Source organism: Xiphophorus couchianus, chromosome 5 (genome assembly GCF_001444195.1).
Source record: "Xiphophorus couchianus chromosome 5, X_couchianus-1.0, whole genome shotgun sequence".
Classification (NCBI taxonomy): Eukaryota; Metazoa; Chordata; class Actinopteri; order Cyprinodontiformes; family Poeciliidae; genus Xiphophorus; species Xiphophorus couchianus.
This window is the reverse complement of record NC_040232.1, coordinates 4,877,792-4,898,969: the sequence shown is the minus strand read 5'-3', so window position 1 is coordinate 4,898,969 and position 21,178 is coordinate 4,877,792. Positions and strand designations below refer to the sequence as shown.

General features: G+C 38.8%; 1 protein-coding gene across 1 annotated transcript in view; it reads left to right on the top strand.

Moving 5' to 3' along the window:
• frem3 (Fras1 related extracellular matrix 3) overlaps positions 1 to 21,178 on the top strand; it is a 37,147-nt gene that overhangs the window by 13,081 nt on the left and 2,888 nt on the right. The window contains exons 3-21 of the mRNA XM_028017400.1: positions 6,527 to 6,673; positions 7,514 to 7,744; positions 7,857 to 7,982; positions 8,071 to 8,322; positions 11,369 to 11,518; positions 11,595 to 11,804; positions 13,283 to 13,480; positions 13,562 to 13,726; positions 14,350 to 14,532; positions 14,617 to 14,747; positions 15,602 to 15,760; positions 15,856 to 16,159; positions 16,841 to 16,972; positions 17,054 to 17,385; positions 18,348 to 18,540; positions 19,213 to 19,317; positions 19,621 to 19,748; positions 19,826 to 19,960; positions 20,961 to 21,087. Of these exons, the coding sequence (XP_027873201.1) occupies positions 6,527 to 6,673; positions 7,514 to 7,744; positions 7,857 to 7,982; positions 8,071 to 8,322; positions 11,369 to 11,518; positions 11,595 to 11,804; positions 13,283 to 13,480; positions 13,562 to 13,726; positions 14,350 to 14,532; positions 14,617 to 14,747; positions 15,602 to 15,760; positions 15,856 to 16,159; positions 16,841 to 16,972; positions 17,054 to 17,385; positions 18,348 to 18,540; positions 19,213 to 19,317; positions 19,621 to 19,748; positions 19,826 to 19,960; positions 20,961 to 21,087 (3,408 nt within the window). The remainder of the gene's footprint in view (positions 1 to 6,526; positions 6,674 to 7,513; positions 7,745 to 7,856; positions 7,983 to 8,070; positions 8,323 to 11,368; positions 11,519 to 11,594; positions 11,805 to 13,282; positions 13,481 to 13,561; positions 13,727 to 14,349; positions 14,533 to 14,616; positions 14,748 to 15,601; positions 15,761 to 15,855; positions 16,160 to 16,840; positions 16,973 to 17,053; positions 17,386 to 18,347; positions 18,541 to 19,212; positions 19,318 to 19,620; positions 19,749 to 19,825; positions 19,961 to 20,960; positions 21,088 to 21,178) is intronic.

The window sequence follows — 21,178 nt, the reverse complement described above, 5'->3', positions numbered from 1 at the left end:
CAGCAAGATATAAGAGAGTCTTTTAAATAAATAATTCCTTAATATTGATGAAGAAAATCATTGCTCCATTGACAGATTATTTCACTTATAACAAGACATGTTTCCAATGTAATAGCTGAAATAATCTGCCAATGGAATATCAATATTAAGGAATTATTTGCTTAAAACAAGCTCCTATATCTTGCTAAAAAGCTAGTTAAACAATAGTTTTGTCGTATTTTACGTAGAAATGTTATTAGAAATGAGTAAAAGTGTAGAACTAACAGCATAAACACTGGGAGCAGTGATGATATACAGAGTTTCACTTGTACTGGGAGGAAGAATCTGTGATAACGCCCCTTTGTGCAACTAGGATGCAGCATTCTGTCACTGAAGGAGTTCTCCACTACAGTATCCGCTTCATCTTAGGGATGGGAGACATTGCTTTGTCTTTTTCAGTAGAAGTAGCTCAATCCTCGTCTCGTTTCACGGTATAACTTTCCTCTAGAAGACGGTTAACTTTAAGTTTGAAAATGTTGATGCCAATGGAGCCGATTCTTTCAAAGCTAAAGTTCTTGGCTACCTTTAGCTTTGGCTGTTTTCAGGTTCTTTCTGAATATCCATCCATTTTCTCTTTACATTAGACTGACAATTTAGTTTTTTTCTCCAGGCCTTGACAACTATACATTGTGCTTATGTATAGTTGTTTAATCTGGTAATCTTGGACCCTGCAGCTGGTTAAATACTCCAAAAGACTTTCTGGTTTAAATCTTCATATTTTACTAAGTTCCTTGGACATTATTGGTCACTCCCCTGAGCACATTAATCAAGTTATTTTTGTCCTTTCAAGTGTTTAAGTTAGAGAAAATCCATAATAAATTTAGATTTGTGTGCAAATCTTCTGTTTTGAGTTGTTTAGGAAAAAGATGGGTTGAAAACTTATTGAAAGTCTAAAATCAATGCAGTATTTCAGAATAGGTCTATGTGACTATCACTGTAATTTATGAAATAGCTCCTAACTGTGGCATTCAGAAATACATGCATCCTATAAAATGTTTCATCCCAGCAGAAATTACGAGGATGGTCACTTTGAAAGCTAATGGAAATGTGAGTCGAGCCCAGCGGCTACTGTAAGTATTGGATTTGACAGCTGGTCTAATATAGTGAGAGCATCATAAAAAGTGTCATAAATCAGACCATCAGTGGGATCTAAATCCACGTCTTTCATGTTTAAAAGGGCTGTGTTCGCATGAGCTTTTCCCAGCCTCTTTCAAATTTTCATTTTGTGTTTTTGTTAGAACCGTCTGTGCCACCGTGGGAAGTCTGGTGTCCTGATTATTTCTTGATTTGTCATAGCCCACGCCAGCTTCCAGTTCACCGTCTGACAGGATGTACAAAAGCAGCCGGCGCGGGGAGATTCCCCACTCTGGCTCTGTTTCTTAACAATGTGGAGGCAGGCAGGGAGGCATGCCATGGTGGTAGCTCTGGCCCACCCAGACTGTGGCCTGCTGTCCTCCTTGGTTGCCGCTCCACCCCCCAGGCGAACAAAGCCGGCACAGGGAGGAACGGCAACGAGGAGGGGGAGGAGGAATCTGAGCTCAGCTGTCAATCTGCTCCTCAAAGTCTGGCGGGAAATAAGGAAAAGGAGTGAGAAACTGGAAGATCAAGCCGAACGGAGAGCTTTGTTTTCATGTTTGTAGCTTAATAGCAGCCAAGTTAGTTTATTTCTGGAAGATTAGCTACTAGATAGAGAAAATGCTTGATAAATTACCGACTTTTTATTATTTTGCTTTGAGAGACCCAGAATTATTTTAAACTTTTTCTTAAAGCATAGTTCCTAGATCTTCTCTTGAATGTGAAAGCCAACTAGCATACCACAGATGATGGTAAATAAACAGTTGTCCTGTAGCTGTAAACAGTTTCTCCACCACACATTTAGCAACTAGTTCACAAAATTGATTAACAGCTTTAAGGCCTTCCTCCTAGCTCTGATTGGTTGTTTTTGGTCAGGGGTGGTGCATTTCTTCAGATGGCAATAGCAGCTCAGGAAGGAGATAGAGGAGATTTATTGTTTTCACAGATTATAGGCCTTGTATTATACTGTCACAACATGGCAATAGTTTTAAGAAATATGTAAATATTTACATACAGCCGTGAACTGAAACACAACGGATTCTGCAGCACATCTACATTTTTTTTCAATCTAGAAAACTATTGATAAAGATGAACTAAAAATGTCTGGATACTTGCAAGTAAAGCATAGAGGAAATTATAGATGTTTTGGTCATTTCTGTACATCATGAGCTACAGCCGATGACTGTGCAGTACGGTGTCTAAGGTGCAGCAGTTTATGAAATACCTGCTGCTGATTCATTAAAACTCCTCTGTTTTTGTTTTTCACTCCCTGTTTTAATTCTGAAAAAGAAACTTTTCTGATTAATTGACGCCAAACCTGAAGCAGCTTCTTGTCTTCACCATGTTCATTCGGTAATCCTCGATGATAGCCACTGGCAAAGCTTCACCTCCGTATCAAATTCAAACGGGCGCTGCAGCCAGTTTCCTGAAACTCAGCACAGAAACAATCTGATAACTGAAGCTAGTCAAAGACTTTCTGTTTTTCTCTCTTATTTAATGCACAAAGCAGGAATGTAGGTATTGAATAATTTCTGTTTACAAGTATTATAGAGCAAAGGTGAGTCTCAGGGTCACAAAGAACAAGTCTTCTCTTTATTTTATGAATGTAATACACAACTTGAATAATTTATGCCAAGCAAAAACAATCATTAATAATGGTGATAATTGTGTTTCTTTGTTGCAATTTTAGCAAAAACAATCTGGCATTCACTTCATTAGGCCTCAGCAATCAGTATTCACTGATTCACCTATTTGCAGCTTTTTCCTGTGTAATGTGAGTCCAAATTATTTGCAGATTTTTTCATGGAGCATATCCAAAATATTCTAACGAAAATTTTGCACTTTGACCTGCCTGAATGTGCTCTCCAAATAACCTTAAAACTTGGTAAATCCTGACTCCAGGATCTCTTTGCAGAGGTTGAATCTGGTCATGCTTCTGACTGCATCTCGGTTGTTCTGCGTCTCTTGTTACTCTGGCTGCTACTGTTGAAATGTTCCCCCTTTCCTATGCTAAATAACACCCTCACCCTGTTTTCATTCTCTCCAGTCACATAGCATAAAGGCTGTGGCCTCTTTCTTTGTCGCTGAAGCAGAAATGAGCTGAATGCTGGTTTATAGTGAAGCTTAACCCCCATGTTCTTTTGTTGTTAACTTTTTGTTGCGAAAAAAAAGTTAAATTTTAAGTTCACGTTATGATTTTTGATACCTGTATCATGTGGCGTAAATACGGTGGCCTTGAAGTGCAAACCACTTTTACAAATCACTAAGCACAACTACAAATTGAAAAACACGACATTTAAGAACACGACAAATTAAGAAAAGACAACATTAACTTCAACTACATATTAAAAAGACACAACAACATTAACAAGACGGAATGGGAAGTTCCCGTGGGAAATCTAAAACATCGCTGACTGGACAACAACACCTTTGGCTTTGAAACCAGAAGTTATTCTGGCTTTAGTGTATAACCGGATGATTTATTTGAAAAATGTGTCACAATATAAGCATTTCATATCAGTCAATATTGATAATTATTGATTAGTGTTTTGTTTTAAATAACTGAAATACCGACAAATTGGTGACATAACCTTTTCTGTTATCCTCAGTTTTCACTCTATTTATTTTTAAGCAGTTATGAGGCACGGTGGCAAAACCTTTAACTGCTGCTGCACAACAGGTTGTTGCTAGGTAACCAAAGTTGGGGAGGGAACTTGAAACTTCTTGTGACCCAGCAGGTTGTTGCTAGGTAACCAAAGAGTGAGTGAGTTAGTTGATGCGACCAACCTACCTGGTTGAGCAGCTAAAGCCTTTCCTTTGCCTACATCCCCCAGAATGCTGTGCGGTCCTGGATCGAATATTCAATAGAATTATTGAATATTCTATCAGACATATTATCTATTGATATTCATCATGTGTCTATCACCATATATATTGTTATTTATTATTGCCCAGCCCTTTTTTGGGACAGGAATATTCTGAATGGGGACATACTACGAATCTCAACCTTTTTTTTTTTTTTTTACAGTTTGAGCTATACAGGTCTACCCTAAAATCTAACAAAGAGAATGAATCCCAGAATAATTTCCTATTTTAAAGTCAAAAGTGGTGTCATCCTATCGACGATGTCTCAAGTTTCCCATTGAGACTTCTTCCATTTTGTTTTCTTGATTTGTAGTTGTGCTTAGTTAATGTTGTTGTATATATGTTATATGTTTTAGTTATGCTTACTGATTTGTGGAAGAGGTTTCCACCATTCTTAAAGCTTTAAGGTTTTCTAACCATATTGCCAGGCAGCCTTCCTCTTTCTTAAAGAAATGTAGGTCAATAGGGCTGCAGTCAGTGTGATTCTCAGAGCAAAACTTGTTTCCCAACCTCCTTCACCAGAACTCAGAGAAGAATCGGCTAAGTTTGACCCTTTTCCTGTCACATGTCACGGGCCGCCACACCAGGCTCATCTTACTGCAGGATCAGCTCCAATTACACATAAGAAACCTGTGATCTTAAGTATTCCTAAAGTATCAAACTCCAAGCCTACAAGCTAAACTAATCTGACAGTTAGAGGGATTATTTGAGTCATGAGATAGTGTGGATTAAGGAGTAACTTGAAGGTTGTGGATCAAAGCTATGGGTCTTTGAGCTTCAAATACTTCTTATTGAGTGTGATATTTGTTTTGCATTACATTCAAACGAGATGGTTAAATGTCCTGTGGAATGTTTCACAGAATTTTGGAGCCACCAATAAGTTTCTAACATACATTTGACTGGATACTTAACTTTTTCCTGAAGTTGTTTGTGTTCATTTAAAGTAGGAGGTTTCGTAGCATGGATTTGGATTGTAAGCATAATTTTCAGTGGAGGGGATGTCAGGGATTGGGGAAGGTTGTTCAAAACGTTTAAAGTTGATCTTCTTTAAATATCCCAAAATTAGTTCTGATGTCTTTTTTGGGTCATTGTACTGTTGTCTAAGCCGGTGTTTCCCGACCCTGGTCCTCAAGCCACACTGCCCTACAAGTTTTAGAGGTTTCCCTGCTTTAATGTGCCTGATTCAACATATTGCTGTTCAACAAACGCCTGTTAATCAGTCATCAATTGAAATCAGCTGGACTGAAGTAAGGAAATACCTAAAACATGCAGGGCAGTGAGCCTTGAGGACCAGGGTTGGGAGATGGGTGGCTTGTTTAGTATACTTTGTTTTTTCAACTCGTTTCCATTCTTTCTTTTTTGCATACTGTCTTAATCTATTTTTAGAGTCCAGGAAGTGGTTGATTCTAGTGTTCAATGGAGGAGAGGCAGGTTAAAGTGTCATTTGGACTGAGTTAACTCCAGTCAAAAATAAGTTTCTTAAACTTTCTGCATATATTGAACCTATCTATCTGTCTATCTGTCTATCTGTCTATCTGTCTGTCTGTCTGTCTGTCTGTCTGTCTGTCTGTCTGTCTGTCTATGGGTTATAGGAACATATATATATATGAAAAATTAACAAATACAGTGAAATTATTCAGGTTATGGGACAGATAATCCAATCTAAAAAGAATTACGGCATGTCTTCTTTCAAAGATAGATTATACCTCACCAAAATTTTCTTCCTTTACATTTTTTGCACGTCAAAGTATGAAGGACAGTCGACGTTGAGCAGCTCTGCAGTTAGATAGGACTACACTAATATTTCAGTACAAAAACAACTCTACAGTTTTTTTAAATAATCTCTTTTAGCACAGTTAGTATTATTAAATGTTAACATCAGTATCTCTGTGTATTCCTTGTAAAATAACTAGACCTTTTCTTTAACTGCTAAAAACTCCAAAAGACTGAAAACATTTCTTGAGCCTGCATGTCAGATGAAAGACTGAATTATATTCTTTAAAAAGAAAAATAAAGCTACTTAACTGTATTATGTTCAGCTTCATACCTGAAGTCTTATTTATTTTTTTAAATTAGCTTTAGCTTTTGGAATGAATGGGTAACATGTCTGTATAGTAAATGCACTTACCAATCTAAAACCTTTGTACAGCTTGAATATTCCTCCGACTTTCATTTTATTCACCCCAGTAGCGTTGAAAATTGCACACCTCTTTTAAACAATCAACTGCTGCTGTTCAGTAGCATAGAGCAAGTTCGTCATTTACACTTGCGCCATTAAAGTTTGGAAAGCAAACACTTAAAATCCTCTAGATGTGGAAAAAGAGGAACTTGTGAGACTTCTTAAGCTGGAGTTAAGCTCAGTTTCAGGAAACCTTGGTATTAACTTATCGTGTTTCCCTCCTGAAATGAAAGTCTCTTTATTTCTTTTTATCTTTGAGCTCACTGCGGGTTGCAGTTTACACACTTCACTGAGTCTTAATGAGAACAAAGTCGATTGTGGTATAGTAGAAAAGGAGCTTTGAATGAAGGCCCTTTTCTCCCTCTGCAGGTGGAAACAAACTCAAGCCGCAGCCGTTCCGTCTTAACTGGGCCTGGATCTCTCTGGAGCGGGAATACTACTTAGTGGATGAAGACGCCAAATTCCTGGAGGTGACTCTGAAACGCAGAGGCTTCCTGGGGGAAACCTCTTTTGTCAGTAAGTGTTGACTCTTGCTCTGCTGTTGCAATGTAATGTAAACAAATATTTGATTTCTTTTTTGTTTACAGGTAAATATTCAGTTTAATTCACTTTATATATGTAGTGCAAATTTGCATCAAATACAGGAACTAATTATTCTTTTAAAAACTCCTTAACTGTGTTTATTCCTTTCATCAAGAACAACAAATCCTGTGGCTTTGGAAACACTTGCTCTTTATTTGCCAAAGTTACAGGGACAGGGGAGTTGTGAGCCAAATATTTCACAATATATCCACAACTGTGGATATATTGTGAGCCAAATATATCCACGATTGGTGGACGGGGGAGTTGTCCACCAATCGTGGAGATTAACCAATCTCCACAATGACTGGTTAATTCTTGTCCCATTGGGTAACAAAATTACAAAGTGTGAGCTTCAGGCTGAAATATTATGAATAAATAAAGTATCCATGCACAGTTTAGTGATATAAATCACACTTATTTAAATATGTGGCATCTTGAAAAGCTTATTTCCAATAGGAATGTTTTTGAAGAACAGTATTTAAGTTTGTGTCACCATAAATGCTGTGCCATGTAGTTAACTATAAAAGAAGTAGTAGTTTTTTACCACAAGTTTTATAAAAATGAGTAGATTGTTTAAAATCACTTTAAAGGATAAGAAAAGGATAAGAAACATCCCAGAGGGGGGAAAATGTGAGCAAATCCTGCAAGAATATGGTGGTCAGGAAAAAAACATCTTCCTGTCTTCTCTGCCTCAGTTTGAATTGGATTTTTTTTTTTAAATAAATGAATCTGAGTTTCTAACCTCACAGTTCAGTGGGTTTCTCTCTCTTTTAGGTATTGGAACAAAAGATGGCTCCGCTGAGAAGGACAAAGATTTCCGTGGCAGAGCTCAGAAGCAAGTCCAGTTCAACCCAGGCCAGACGACAGCGACCTGGAGGGTGAAGATCTTCACTGACCAGGAGTTTGAGACCTCGGAAACCTTTGAGATTCAGCTGTCGGACCCGGTCATGGCGGTGCTGGAGTACCCTGATGCTGCAACGGTGGAGATTGTAGATCCTGGAGATGGTAGGAATGTCATGTTGGAGACGACTTTTCTTCTCTAAGACTTGTAATTTTTTCTGTTTTTTAAAATAAAACCACAATTAATTGGTTTTGCTGTGTTGTTCTCCCCAAACAGAATCAACAGTTTTCATTCCACAAGCAGAATTCAAGATAGAGGAGGATATTGGGGAGCTACTAGTGCCAGTCATGCGATCAGGCGATGCCAGCCAGGAACTTATGGTTGTCTGTTTCACTCAGCAAGGTGAGAAAAGCCTGTTTTTATAAAAGCAGAAAAACTTCATTTCCTACTTTTGTCCACCAATGAAAATAAAGTTCCTGTTAATCCACAGGTACCGCCACTGGTACCATACCCACCACTGTCCTCTCCTACTCCGACTACATCACCCGTGCTGAGGACCACACCAGTGTGCTGCGCTTCGACAAGGACGAGAGAGAAAAAGTTTGCCGAATCATCATTATTGATGACTCCCTTTACGAGGAAGAGGAGAGCTTTAACATCAGCCTCAGTATGCCGATGGGCGGTCAGCTGGGGGCCAGTTTCCCATCCACCAAAGTCACAATTTTGGCAGACAGCGATGATGGTGAGTGGAGTATTGAGTTTTTCAGTTTGTTTAAAATACCAAACTCCTAATTCATTGAACTAGGCATAAAAAACAGTTTTTTACATAGATACACAAAATAGCTATTTCTGCTAATTGACAAACATAGCTATTTTTGACAATTAGCAATTTTGTTGAGTGTCCACTGCTTTACACAAAGAGCTTACATATAGCTTGGGAATTGTTGTTTTAAAACAGCATTATCTTAAGAGTGATGGGTGGTGCTTCTTTACTTTAAAAGCTACAACCGTACTGGTTTTTCTAAACCAGTTCTTCAGTTGCCATACGAAGCAGAATTCCTAATTTGTTATTAAAAAAATTGTTTAATTGTATTTACACAAAATTAAAAACATTGCTATTTTGATACACTGTATAATAAAATAATATCACAAGAATAAAGTCAAAATAATACAACAAAGTCATAATATTTCAAAAATAAAGTCAGAGGATTGTGACTTTATTCTCGTAATTTTATTATTTCTTTTCTCATAATTTAGTATGGCTCTAATACTCTTTTGTGGAATTTAGCGTTGCAAAATGAAATTATTGCAATTTTTCCAAGGCTGGAATCAGTCTATGTTTAGGCTAAGAGCTGCATGAGGGTCAGATGTGAGTAATCCTGCTCCCTGAAAGCCTTTGATGCTTTATGTGTCGATTCTGCTGTCTGAGAGGACGGCGACTTTACCAAAGATGATGAGACAACAGCATTCTCATTTCCATACATTGGCCTGGCTGCCTGCATCTTTACAAGGTAACGGCAGACAGGTGTTACCTTAAACAGGCGATGTTATGCTGCACCCAGATAAAACGTGACCCCCATGTCATTGTTGGTGTATCCTTTTCTTCACAAGGCCTAAAACACAGGTGGTGGAGTAAGAGGGACCATTGTCCACATGACAGACATGTTTTCCTTCTGTCCCATCTGCTTGTTGGAATTCAAGACCTCACTGTCTGTTTCTTTTGAGGTTTTCTGACTCTTCAGATTTGCCTTTCCCTCCCACTCATTTCAAGTAATTTACTGCATTACATCAAAGTATAATTAAAGTTACTGTGTAAACAAACCACATACATGTCCAGACATGTGAAAAACAAGAGAGGACACCTCTGTCTGAACCTATATTGTGGCTCCGCTTCTTGGTGGGTCCTGAAATAACGCCATAAATCTGCTTCAGTGCCTCCATATGTCTGTGAATGTGTTAAAGCATCTGTCCGCCTGAGTAAACTTCAGGTTTGGGTTCTTGCCAACATTCAGCCTCCATTGTTACTGTCTTTGTCTGACTCTTCATCCCATTGATCTCCAGGCTCATTTCCAGCTTCCTCGCCTGCCTCTGTGGTGAATACAAGCAAAGTGGAGCTGAAAATGTGCCAGCAGTGCTGCAGCCTCAGCTTGAGATTATATTTATGTTCACACTCCTGAAATGTAGAGCAAATATAGCAGAAAAATTAATTGCTGCTCTATGCCCTAGGGTGTTTTCACACCTGATACAATTGGTTCGATTGAAATGAATAAGACTTTCATGCAAGTGATCATTTGTTTTACACACTTTGTACACTTTGGACGAATAAAAGTTTTGCACACGTCTTTGTGAAAGCTGGATGGATCCCGCAGGATTTTTCTTCCACCATGCGCAGTGAGAACGAAGGTGAGATGGTAATTATGGAGTGAGCTCTATTGCACCAACATCAAAATGTTGTTGCACAACCTGGCAGCCTAAATCTTGTTCATGTTAACTACCTGCAAGTAAGGATAATAATATATATGTTTATTTTTCCTTCTGCACTTTCTGCAGTCTTAGTGTTTAAAGACTGCAGCTCTAAATCTGCCCATCTTTCAGTTAATCTCAAAGAGCTCTCACCGGACACAGGGTAATGAAAAGCCGCTTAATGCAAAAGTGACAAGAGATAAAAGGCCTTTTTGTTCCAGCACTCTGAATTCTTGGCCTGTTTCTTTTTGCAAAGTGGCCGGTTGCCTCCTGGTCTCCTTCTTATCAGCCTCTGGATCAGCATGAAGCTGGAACTTCCCTTCGTGTCAGTCTGCATGCATGTACAAGCGCACGCCTCATTCTTCAGGTGTATCCTCGGCCCTTTGGCCTGGAGCTCAGACAGTGCTGTCTGGATTTAGAGGAGCAGAGGGAGGAATGGAGAAGGAGGGGAGGACAAGAATCACAGCACTCTTCCTGTGGCGAAACAGAAATAATGGCTTTCGCTAAACTATAGTTTTGTCAAACTATAAAGCAAAACTACTGGAACGTCCCAGTGTCTAACGTTGGTTTTTTCCTCTTTTGAATGGACAAAAAAAGAGTATTCACTACAAAAACACCAAATTTTACCAAGTATTTATAGTCTTGTTTCTTGTGCAAATATTTTAGTGCACTTGAAATAAGACAAAACTACCTTTCAGGTAACCTTTCAGCAAGATATAGGAGCTTGTTTTAAGTAAATGATTCCCTTATTATTCATTACAAATGTACTAGTTCCACTGGTAGATTATTTCACTAATAAGTTACTTTTTATTTTTTAATAAAAAAATAGTTTTTTTTATTTTTAACAAAACTAAAAAATAAAAATGACAAAAATAGTCGTAATATTGCAAGAATAAAGTTGTAAGAGAGTAAAGTCGGAATGACACAAGAATAAAGTCGTAGTATTACAACTATTGTGATAATATTATGACCTTATTCTGAAAATATTACATTTATTCTCATACTATTACAACTTTATTGTATTTTGACCTAATAATTGTAATATTATGACTTTTTTGTCAATTTTACTGGCCATTATCAGGGCCAGTACTTTTTCATCAATATTAAGGAAATATTTATTTAATACAATCTTCTATATCTTGCTAAAAGAATATTTGTAAGTTAGTTTGGCTGTATTTAAATTTTGCACCAGAAACTAGACTAAAAATATTTGGCAAGATTGTGTTTTTTTTTTTCAGTGTTCATGTAAATCTTTTGAGAAGTTTAGTTGTTTTAGAAAAACTGTCGTATGTCATGTCAAAATCATGTTGTCTGTTCTCTCACAGAGCCTTCGCTGTACTTTGGGGAGCCTGAATATGTTGTGGAGGAGAGTTCAGGCTATGTGGAGGTGAAGGTCTGGAGGACGGGTACTGACCTGTCCAAAATCGCCACGGTTACGGTTCGCTCCAGAAAGAGCGATCCTGTTTCTGCGGAAGGTAAGACATTTGGTTTGACAACATCCATGACTCCTAGTCACTGTGATAAACCACCTTCTTCTTCTCTGTCTTTTAGCTGGACTCGACTATGTCGGCATTAGTCGCAACCTGGACTTTGCTCCAGGTGTCACCATGCAGACATTTAGGGTGACCATCTTGGATGACCTGGGTCAGCCAAAACTGGAGGGGCCAGAGACCTTTGACCTTGTGCTGAGGATGCCCATGAATGCTGTATTAGGAGAACCGAGCAAGGCGACCATCACCATCAACGACACTGTCACTGACTGTGAGTACAGGAATTATTACCATTGATCTGAGAAGGTTATAGACTGAAGGAAGAGTTGATTAATTTTATGTCACACTTATATTTAATAATATTATTAATAATAATAAGATGTTTGAGCTGAATGTGTGTATGGTGGATTATGGTGGAATTCCAGAAAGAGTTTTTGCTTTCTGGAATTTTTTTATGAGTTTACTTTAAAGGTCTTATTTGGTCAAAATAAATAAATATATTTATTGTTATTATCTAATTATTAACTTAGACTTGAAAATATTGCTATACAATGATAATAATACTAACAATGTTCTTACTATTACAACTAATAATAATAATTAGAATTAATGTACATATTGATAATACATTAAATATATGTTAGAACAATGTTTCCCAACCCTGGTCCTCAAAGCTCATTGTCCTACATGATTTAGAGGTTTCCCTGCTTTAATGTGCCTGATTCAACTGAATGCAGTTCAACAAACGTCTGTTAATCAGTCATCAATTGAAATCAGTCGGACTGAAGTAAGGAAATACCTAAAACATGCAGGGCAGTGAGCCTTGAGGACCAGGGTTGGAAAACACTGTGTTAGAACATTTTAATATTTATGATTCCTAATCATAAATATGATTTATGATTAGGAAATCATAAAACTATTAATAGTGAGCTATTAATAGTAAACTATTAATAGTTCACTAATAGTTATTAGTGAACTATTATTCACTAATAATAGTGAATTATTATCCCAAATTATTATTATTATTATTATTATTATTATTATTACACAGTTTATTAATGACAACCACAATTATTTAGAATTTGCACATTTAATGATGCATCATTCCCTAAGCTGCTTAGCCTGAATTTCTGCTCATGCTGAGTTTGATTCTGCTGCAGGTCTTTTCCTGTTCAAAGGCAGTTCGTCTTTCCCACTGTCGCCATGTGCTTCCTGAGTAGGAGGGATTACTGAAAAGTTACTGAATTGATGCAATAAACTTCCTGCAGTTACATAAACCATTGAGAATTGTGTGATTAACTGACTTTTTGGGTTTTAAATTTATTTAAATTAATTAAACTTGATTTTAATGTGCCTGTATGATTGTATTTCTAAAGGGATTTAAATTAATTTAGTTAAATAAGAACCAAATTGAGTCCCACATAACAACATATGATTTTATTGTAGACATATTTATATGAAGTTTACATTTAAAAATCCAATAAAACAGTTTTTCGGAATTTATATCTGAGAAAATTATAATCCCATGGTAAAAACAAATCACTAGCCTTAAATTACGTCTTATTTTTCTCAAATTGATTTAGATTCAGACATTTATTTTACTCTTCAATTTATTTTTGTTTTGATAATGAAAACTAACAGGGTCAGAGGTTTTGCTGATCTGTTTTTGCTGACAGTAACCCAAACTTTCAGTTACTGTCTTTTCTGAACGTACGATAATTGTCTTGTAACAGAACAATTTTGTTTCAGTGCCGAAGGTTCATTTTAAGGAGGGGAGCTACAAGGTGGATGAATCTGACGGCGAAGTAAGCGCGATGGTGTACCGCAGCGGAGACATCAGCCTCAGATCCACCGTGCGCTGCTACACCCGGCAGGGATCCGCTCAGGTTATGATGGACTACAGCGAGAGGCCCAACACTGACGCCTCCATCATCACCTTTCTGCCAGGTGGAAAATCATTGAACCTCCACACACCTCACTGTCCCTATTGTCAACTCTTGTGTTATCTGAATGTTTCTGCTTTGCTAGGCGAGTCGGAGAAGCCGTGTGTGGTCAGCCTGATGGACGACTCAGTCCATGAGGAAGATGAGGAGTTCCGCTTGGTGCTGGGGAGTCCGAAGAGCAAATCCCCGTACGGAGCCTCAATCGGGGAGCGGAAGGACGCGCTGGTCACCATCACAGACGAGAAAGACAGTATGAAATGCATCTAGTTGTCAAAATGTTTCTGTTTGGGAAAACAAATCTATGCTCAGTTATAGAAACAGGATTCAGTCACCTTCTTTTATTTAGAAGAGTTTAATAAATTATACAAAAGCTGATTTGGGTGCAGCAAAGTTGGCTTTTCAGTAAAGGTCTCTGGATAAACATGTTTCTACTTAGCATAAAAGTTTAGTTGTAAAGAAACAAATACTTTGTATTGTAGTTGCATTACAAGAAAGTGATCTTGCATAATAAAGATTAATAAACATATTTTTATCATTCTTGAGCATCTAGAAAAAAAAGTGGTTATTTCTGAGTTTCAACGTCCAAAATGTTTGAAATTCAGAAATTTACATGATTTTTTCTGGAATTTTTTTTTTTTTTAGATTAATGTCAAATTTTCTAAGTTTTTTCTTTTAGCAAATTTTTGACCTTTCAAAGTCAGAAATTTCCACTTGTTTTTTTTTTTTTAGATTAATCTCAAACATTTTTGGTGGAAATGTACTAGTTCTTTGGCGCCATACTTTCTGTTGATATGAGTTAAACTTAAGTTTATTTATTTGTGTGAAACAATATGATCTTTCACAGTTTTGCTGTATGCATCTCCCTGTTTTTAGAGCCCATCATCCGTTTTTCTGAGATCAAATACAGCGTGCGAGAACCTCAGGTCAAAGGTGAGGTGGCCAGAGTGAAGATCCCCATCTTGCGTTTTGGAGACGCATCAAAACTGTCAGTAGTGCGGGTACACACGAAGGATGGCTCTGCCACGTCTGGAGAGGATTACAACCCACTGTCTGAGGGTAAGAGGCCCCAGGTTGGGTTTCTGTTTTCTGTTTTCTGTTCCTTTCAGCTGCCTGGTGCTCACCTCCCACTCTGCGTTTCAGATGTGGAGTTCAAGGAAGGTGAGAAGGAACATTTTGTTGAAATCGAGATCCTGTATGACGGTCACAGAGAGATGAGAGAGGCCTTCACGGTTCACATGAAGCCTGACGACAACATGGTGGCTGAAATACAGGTGAGCCAAAGACCGCGTGGCGCACATAAACAAATAGAAACCTGCAGCGGTCCGAGTGCGTCCTGCACAGCCGCGCACGAGAACACGCATCCCCTCGTGTTAAAATAGGCAGGCGGCAGCTGGCAGTGCTGTCAGCACAGCCGAAGCTCAGGCCTTTAAAAAGCTTTTCCCTCTGGAATGAGATGCTGCAGAGCCCGACAGAAGACAAACCTATAAACAGAACTGGGACATTCTACCCATACGCTCTGCAGCAGCCACATGCCATTCAGGTTGGAAATAGGTTATCACTTCCAAAGTTGTTTTGCGTTTCATTATATCGTAATTAAAACTGTAAATCCCAAAAGGAGCACAGTGTTCTCTGATTTAAATCTGCATTTATGGAATCTCACTCACTCCCATTTGATCTCTGATTATAATTAGAGTCTGAAAGACGCATACGAATTAAAATTAGGTGCAGAAATGATCTTAATACCCAATGAAAGACAGAGAGACATGTTATGACCTGAGTGAGAGATTTTAAAACTTTCTGACAGAATTACAGATATGGATCGCAGATGTATTTAGAATGAGCAAAATTAGAGATAAAATTTATATGAAAACATTTGAGATGATTAAAAAAAAAAGAAAAATAAGTAAGTCTGAAGCTCAGAAACTGCAAGTTTTAATAAATCAAAACTTGCAGATTAAATCTCTTCACTTCCTGTAAGACGTGACAGTGGAGAGAAATTAAACCACAAAAGCAACAAAAAGGTTTCAGTGAACGAATGAAGCCAAATTTCTTTGTCACCATTATTTAGTAGAGAAGTTACAGTTTCCACATGTTTATGGAGCGAATGTTCTCCTATTCCTGCCAGATGAACAAGGCGATAGTGTACATTGAGGAGATGGACAGCGTCGCAGATGTCACGTTCCCTGCAGTGCCTCATGTGGTGTCTCTCCTCATGTACGACGACACGGCCAAAACCCGAGACCGGCCCAGCCCACCCAACGGATACCCTGTTGTGTGTGTGACGGTGGGTGCCGTCCTGCTTCCTCTGGTCCATCCACTTATGTCCAAAATCTAACTTACATTAAAGTTGACTTTTAATCTCTTTCTCTTTGCTTCCAGGCCTGCAACCCAAAGTACCAGGACTTTGATAAAACGGGTTCCATCTGCTCTGCAGAGAACATCAACGACACTTTGACCCAGTACCGCTGGTTGATCAGCGCTCCAACCGGACCAGACGGAGTGACCAGTCCCATGAGGGAGGTGGACACCAACACCTTCTTCACCAACACCAAATCCATCACCTTGGACTCAGTCTACTTTCAAGCTGGCTCCAGAGTTCAGTGCGCAGCAAGAGCCTTCAACACCAACGGAGACGCTGGCTTAGAACTGTCCAGTCCCATCTTTGTTATCAGTACGGAGGAAGGTGAGTATTGGAAGACGAATCTCTCAGTTCAAATGGATTCCTCTGTGAGTTAGGGCTGAAACGATTAATCGGATTACTCGTGATTAATCAATAATTGCAATAATCATTTAACTGGAGTATACAAACTTTAAAAAGTCATTTGCTGAAATAAGAACATTTTCAGAGTAATTACACCAAAACTGTATCAAAAATACATTTTGCATTTAAGATGAACTAAAAAAAAAACATTTGTAGATATGTTTTACCCAAGATTGAAGTGGCATAGTTTTAGCTTCACCTTGTTGAAATTCTGTCAAATAAATCTTCTATTAATCACCTTTTGCTATCCAATTATTAATCAGTTAATCAATGAAATGGTCACCAGATTAGCCATATACTGTATTAATGTCTAGTCAAGGAGTAGGGCTTAGATTTTGCAGCAAATGATCAAGCCTACACTATAAGAATACCATATTGTTGTCTGTTAGGCGATAAAATGTTCATTTTCTCATTTACAAAATAGACCAAATGATTTGCATCTTTAATGCATTTTTAAATATTCTATAAAATGTGACAATTTTTTGTCTGATTTATCAATTAATCTTCAAAATAATAATAATGGTAGAGAAATCAATAACTTAAATAATTGTTAGTTGCAGCTGTACTGTGAGTTAATTCATTTTTAATTGATTTTAATGCCAGGAATGTGTCAGCCTCACATCCCGGGAACTGTCGGAGCAGAACCCTTCTCTGCGAAGATCCGCTACACGGGTCCAGATGATCCAGACTTTCCCAACCTTATCAAACTGACCATCAACATGCCGCACATGGATGGTAATTATTTTCGAACACAACTATTGTTGTTTTGTTATATTGACCAAAATAATCTATGTTGAGCTACTTTTCCTTCCCCAGGAATGCTCCCGGTGATCTCCACCAGGCCTTTGTCTAACTTTGAGCTCACGCTGAGCCCAGACGGCACACGCGTGGGGAACCACCGCTGCTCCAACCTGCTGGACTTTAATGAGGTCCAAACTGGTTACGGCTTCATCACAGATGCAACAAAGAACCCTGAAATCATCGGGGAGACATCGCCGTACCAGTACAGCACCGCCATGCGTTCAGCCAATTCACTGCGCTTCTACAGGAACCTGAACCTGGAAGCCTGCCTCTGGGAATTCACCAGCTACTACGACATGTCTGAGCTGCTCAACGACTGTGGCGGTTCCATCGGCACTGACGGACAGGTCAGCAGGTTCTGTTTTACTAAAGGTCCACAGTTTTGTAATCTCGTGTGATGTAACTGGTGGTTTAGCCATGATAGTATAGGTTGTTTGCTGTAATTCACAGCTGGAATAATGTTCTCAGCCTTGCAAAGCTTCCCCTTCTTCCTTCAAATGCAACGATGATCTTCAATCTTGGTTCCACATTTATTATTGTGCTTCCTTAAACAGGTTAGGACAGGTGTATGGGCTACACAAAACAGGCTCATTACATTTTTGCACAAATCATTTTTACATGATGAGATTTCAGTTTGGTCAGTTCTGCATATTTTGAGCTCCTTTCAGAATGAGCTGTTTTAATGCCTCTGTCACTTTAAATCCAAAGAAGCTGCGATTGGTCATGCCCTCTAAATTTTAAGCTGCAGGTGCATCCCTTGATACAAAAAAGGAATGCTGTTACTGAATTTATGGAATTGAATGAATTTTTATTTGCATCTTTTGTGTATTTCAGATCTTGTAAGCTGAAGTGGTAAACGAAAATCTGCAAAATGTGCCATTTTGTTAATAATATTAGTAAGAATAATCAATAGGACAATCAATTACTAATATAATTGTTTGCTACACCAAAGTATTCTAGACTAAAATTTGAGGTAATCTGACAAACACCTAAAACTTGGACCCAACTGGGTCATCAACATGAGAGAGTAAAGATGAAGCTGTTACAATGTCCGATGGCACAACAACGTAAAAGATTGATGGAGTCCTACAGAAAACTACTAGATTACGGTTTTGCTGATATAAGTGGCTCTACAAGATTTTTAACCCCATTGGCTTCATTTTTGTGAATAAATAATAACATTTGTGTGTTTTGTACAATTGAGATCCTACAATATCAACTGTGATTTTGTATAGTTGAAAGAAGCTGTACTTCCTTTTCAATATGAACTGATTAACTTTCCATGACGTTCTTATTTCCTACCATCTAGGTGTTGAACCTGGTCCAGTCTTTCGTCACTTTGCGGGTTCCTCTGTTTGTGTCCTACGTCTTCCACTCCCCTGTCGCTGTTGGAGGCTGGCAGCACTTTGACCTGCAGTCGGAGCTCAAGCTCACCTTCGTTTATGATACGGCCATTCTGTGGCAGGACGGCATCGGCAGCCCACCTGAAGCTGAACTACAAGGTACTTCAACTCTTCTCTGCTGGTCCCTGCCAAGACAACTGTAGCTGCGTTTCCATTACAAATCTGTGCAAATCTTTCTCGCTATTCTGCAAATGTCGTAAAAACACAATTTCGCAATCGTGGTGTTTTCATGAAATAAGAAATTTAATTGGAATAACACATGAATAATCTTGTTCACACAATATGTCCTTAAAAATCATGATAGAGACAGATGTAAACAGTTATGCTGGTGGAGCATTGTAAGAGCGGCTACGTAACTTGTAGTTGCCAATTTTACGGAAGTGATGGATTTAACACTTTCGAATGACACATAACTTTTTATGTTGTGAAGCTGTGAGAGCTCTGATGGATCCAGCTGCACATTGTCAGAAAAAGCAATTGTCAGATTACCACTTCCTGTTTTCTTCATGTTTCCGCCAGTAGCAACATCCAATTGTTGGTCATGTGACTCGTGAGATGCAAGAAAACTGTTTCCGTTGCAGTTTTGTCAATTATATCTATTTGATACGGCCAAAAAAAATCTTTTTATTGAAAAACGTGACGTTTTTTTAAAAAAATTGGCCTGTTTCCATTAAGCAAATTTATTTTTGTAATTTCAATTCTTTGCTAGCTGGAAATGCAGCTAATATGGTAAAGTTGAGAACATTGTATTGTTATCTTCTGTTGCTATAGGAGCCATGTATCCCACCAGCATGCGCATAAATGAGGAGGGACGCCTGGTGGTCAACTTCAAGACCGAGGCTCGCTTCAGGGGACAGTTTGTTATGTCTCATCCAGGTATGAGCTTGGCGCCCTCGTGCATACATTCATACCCTAAACTTGTCCCGAAGGATAATTCTGTACAAGCAGGAGCATATTGGGTTACTCTGTGGCCAACATCCTCTCTTCATCTATTTGTGGAGTTCCGCCTCAGGGGTCTTTCTCTTGTGAAACTGCCAAAGGTCATTCAAGCAAATGTTGAAGTGACCCTGCAGCATTTACAGTTGGGAAGCCTGTGGCTCCAAGAATGCCCCTATAAATATTAACAGACTTGCTGTTTAGATTAGGTATAATGCTGCCCGTATTTGTATTTGTCTTCAGGAACCAGTGTATCATCCATGGTAATGTGTGCTGACATTCCCGGACTGACCTTTACCCTCGCTTTGGTCAGAACTGAACCGACCTACAACCAGCCCATGCAGCAGTGGAGTTTCGTCTCAGATTTTGCAGTGAGTCATTTTTTTCCACCCTTAAAAGGAGAAGCAGCTGAATGCTCCCAACGATTCACTGGGCGTCTGGTTTGTAGGTGCGGGATTACTCTGGGACCTACACAGTGAAGCTGGTTTCCTGCATCGCTTCGCCCAATGGGGAGTTCAGCATCCCTCCTGTCTGCCACCCGAGAGAGCCGCTCACTTTTGACATGGACATTCGCTTCCAGCAGGTACATCAACCCCATTAGTTAACCAGGGCACAATTAAGCAGAACGAATTTTTCTTTGAGCAAATGGAAATTGAATTGTGTTGTGCACAGTATTGGCACTACAGCAGGCCTTGATTCTCAATTCCAGTTCTTTGCTGAGATTTGAATTGTTTTTTTTTAGTGGTACTGTTACTTAAATATGGCGTCAATAAGACCTTCTGTGTGAATGCTTTACAACTCCAAAGCCTACCTAGATAAAACTGGTTTTAAAAAAAAAAAACACATTGGAACTTGTTTCAATGCTAAAAAGTGGAAGATCCTTAATTAAAAAAAAGTTTAAGTCAAGTTATTTGATTAGCACATTTCAGCAACAAGGAAGTGTTTACACCATAAAACAACACTACAAAAAACAAATGAATATATGAATTATGAAGTCTCTATAGATGTAATTTAAAAAAGATGCTGGTTGGGGCGTGCTGTGGTGGCGTAGGGCGTAGCGCGACCCACGTTTGGAGGCCTTGAGTCCTCGACGCCGCCATCGCGGGTTCGATTCCCGGACCCGGCGATATTTGCCGCATGTCTTCCCCACTTTCCTGTCAGCCTACTTTCATATAAGGGACACTAGAGCCCACAAAAGACCCCCTGGGGGGAAGAAAAAAAAAAGATGCTGGTTAAGAGCAAAGCGCCAGACTATCATCCAGTTTTTGGTGAGTGAGAAAAGAGAAAAACAATGAGCTTGTTTTAATATATCATGCTATTAAATGATTTATTGCAACAGGCGTCGTAACAATTAAGGAACTAACACTAAACATCACATTTTGTCAAATGCCATCGTCAACTATAATGATCAGTGTTCCAGTTATTCTTAGTCAAAAGCGACTCCTAACAGCTGGGTTGTTTAAATGAACTGTTTTGCAGTTTTCTTGAAGTTTGTTCCAGATTAGTGGTGCATAAAATGACTTGGTGACCTTGATTTACCTCCAGAGTAATGGTCTGTTGGATGTGTAATCCTTCTCTTGTAGGTGAGCGACCCAGTGGCGGCTGAATTTAGTCTAAACACTCAGATGTTCCTGCTGTCTAAGAAAGAGCTCTGGTTGTCTGACGGCTCCATGGGCTTTGGAGAAGGAACTGATGCTGCTTTTTCAGAAGGTTGAACACCACTGCCATCTAGTGGCGCCACAGAATACTACAACCTTTATGATTTATAGACTCTCTCACAAGTCTGCTGTCCTTTTGTTTC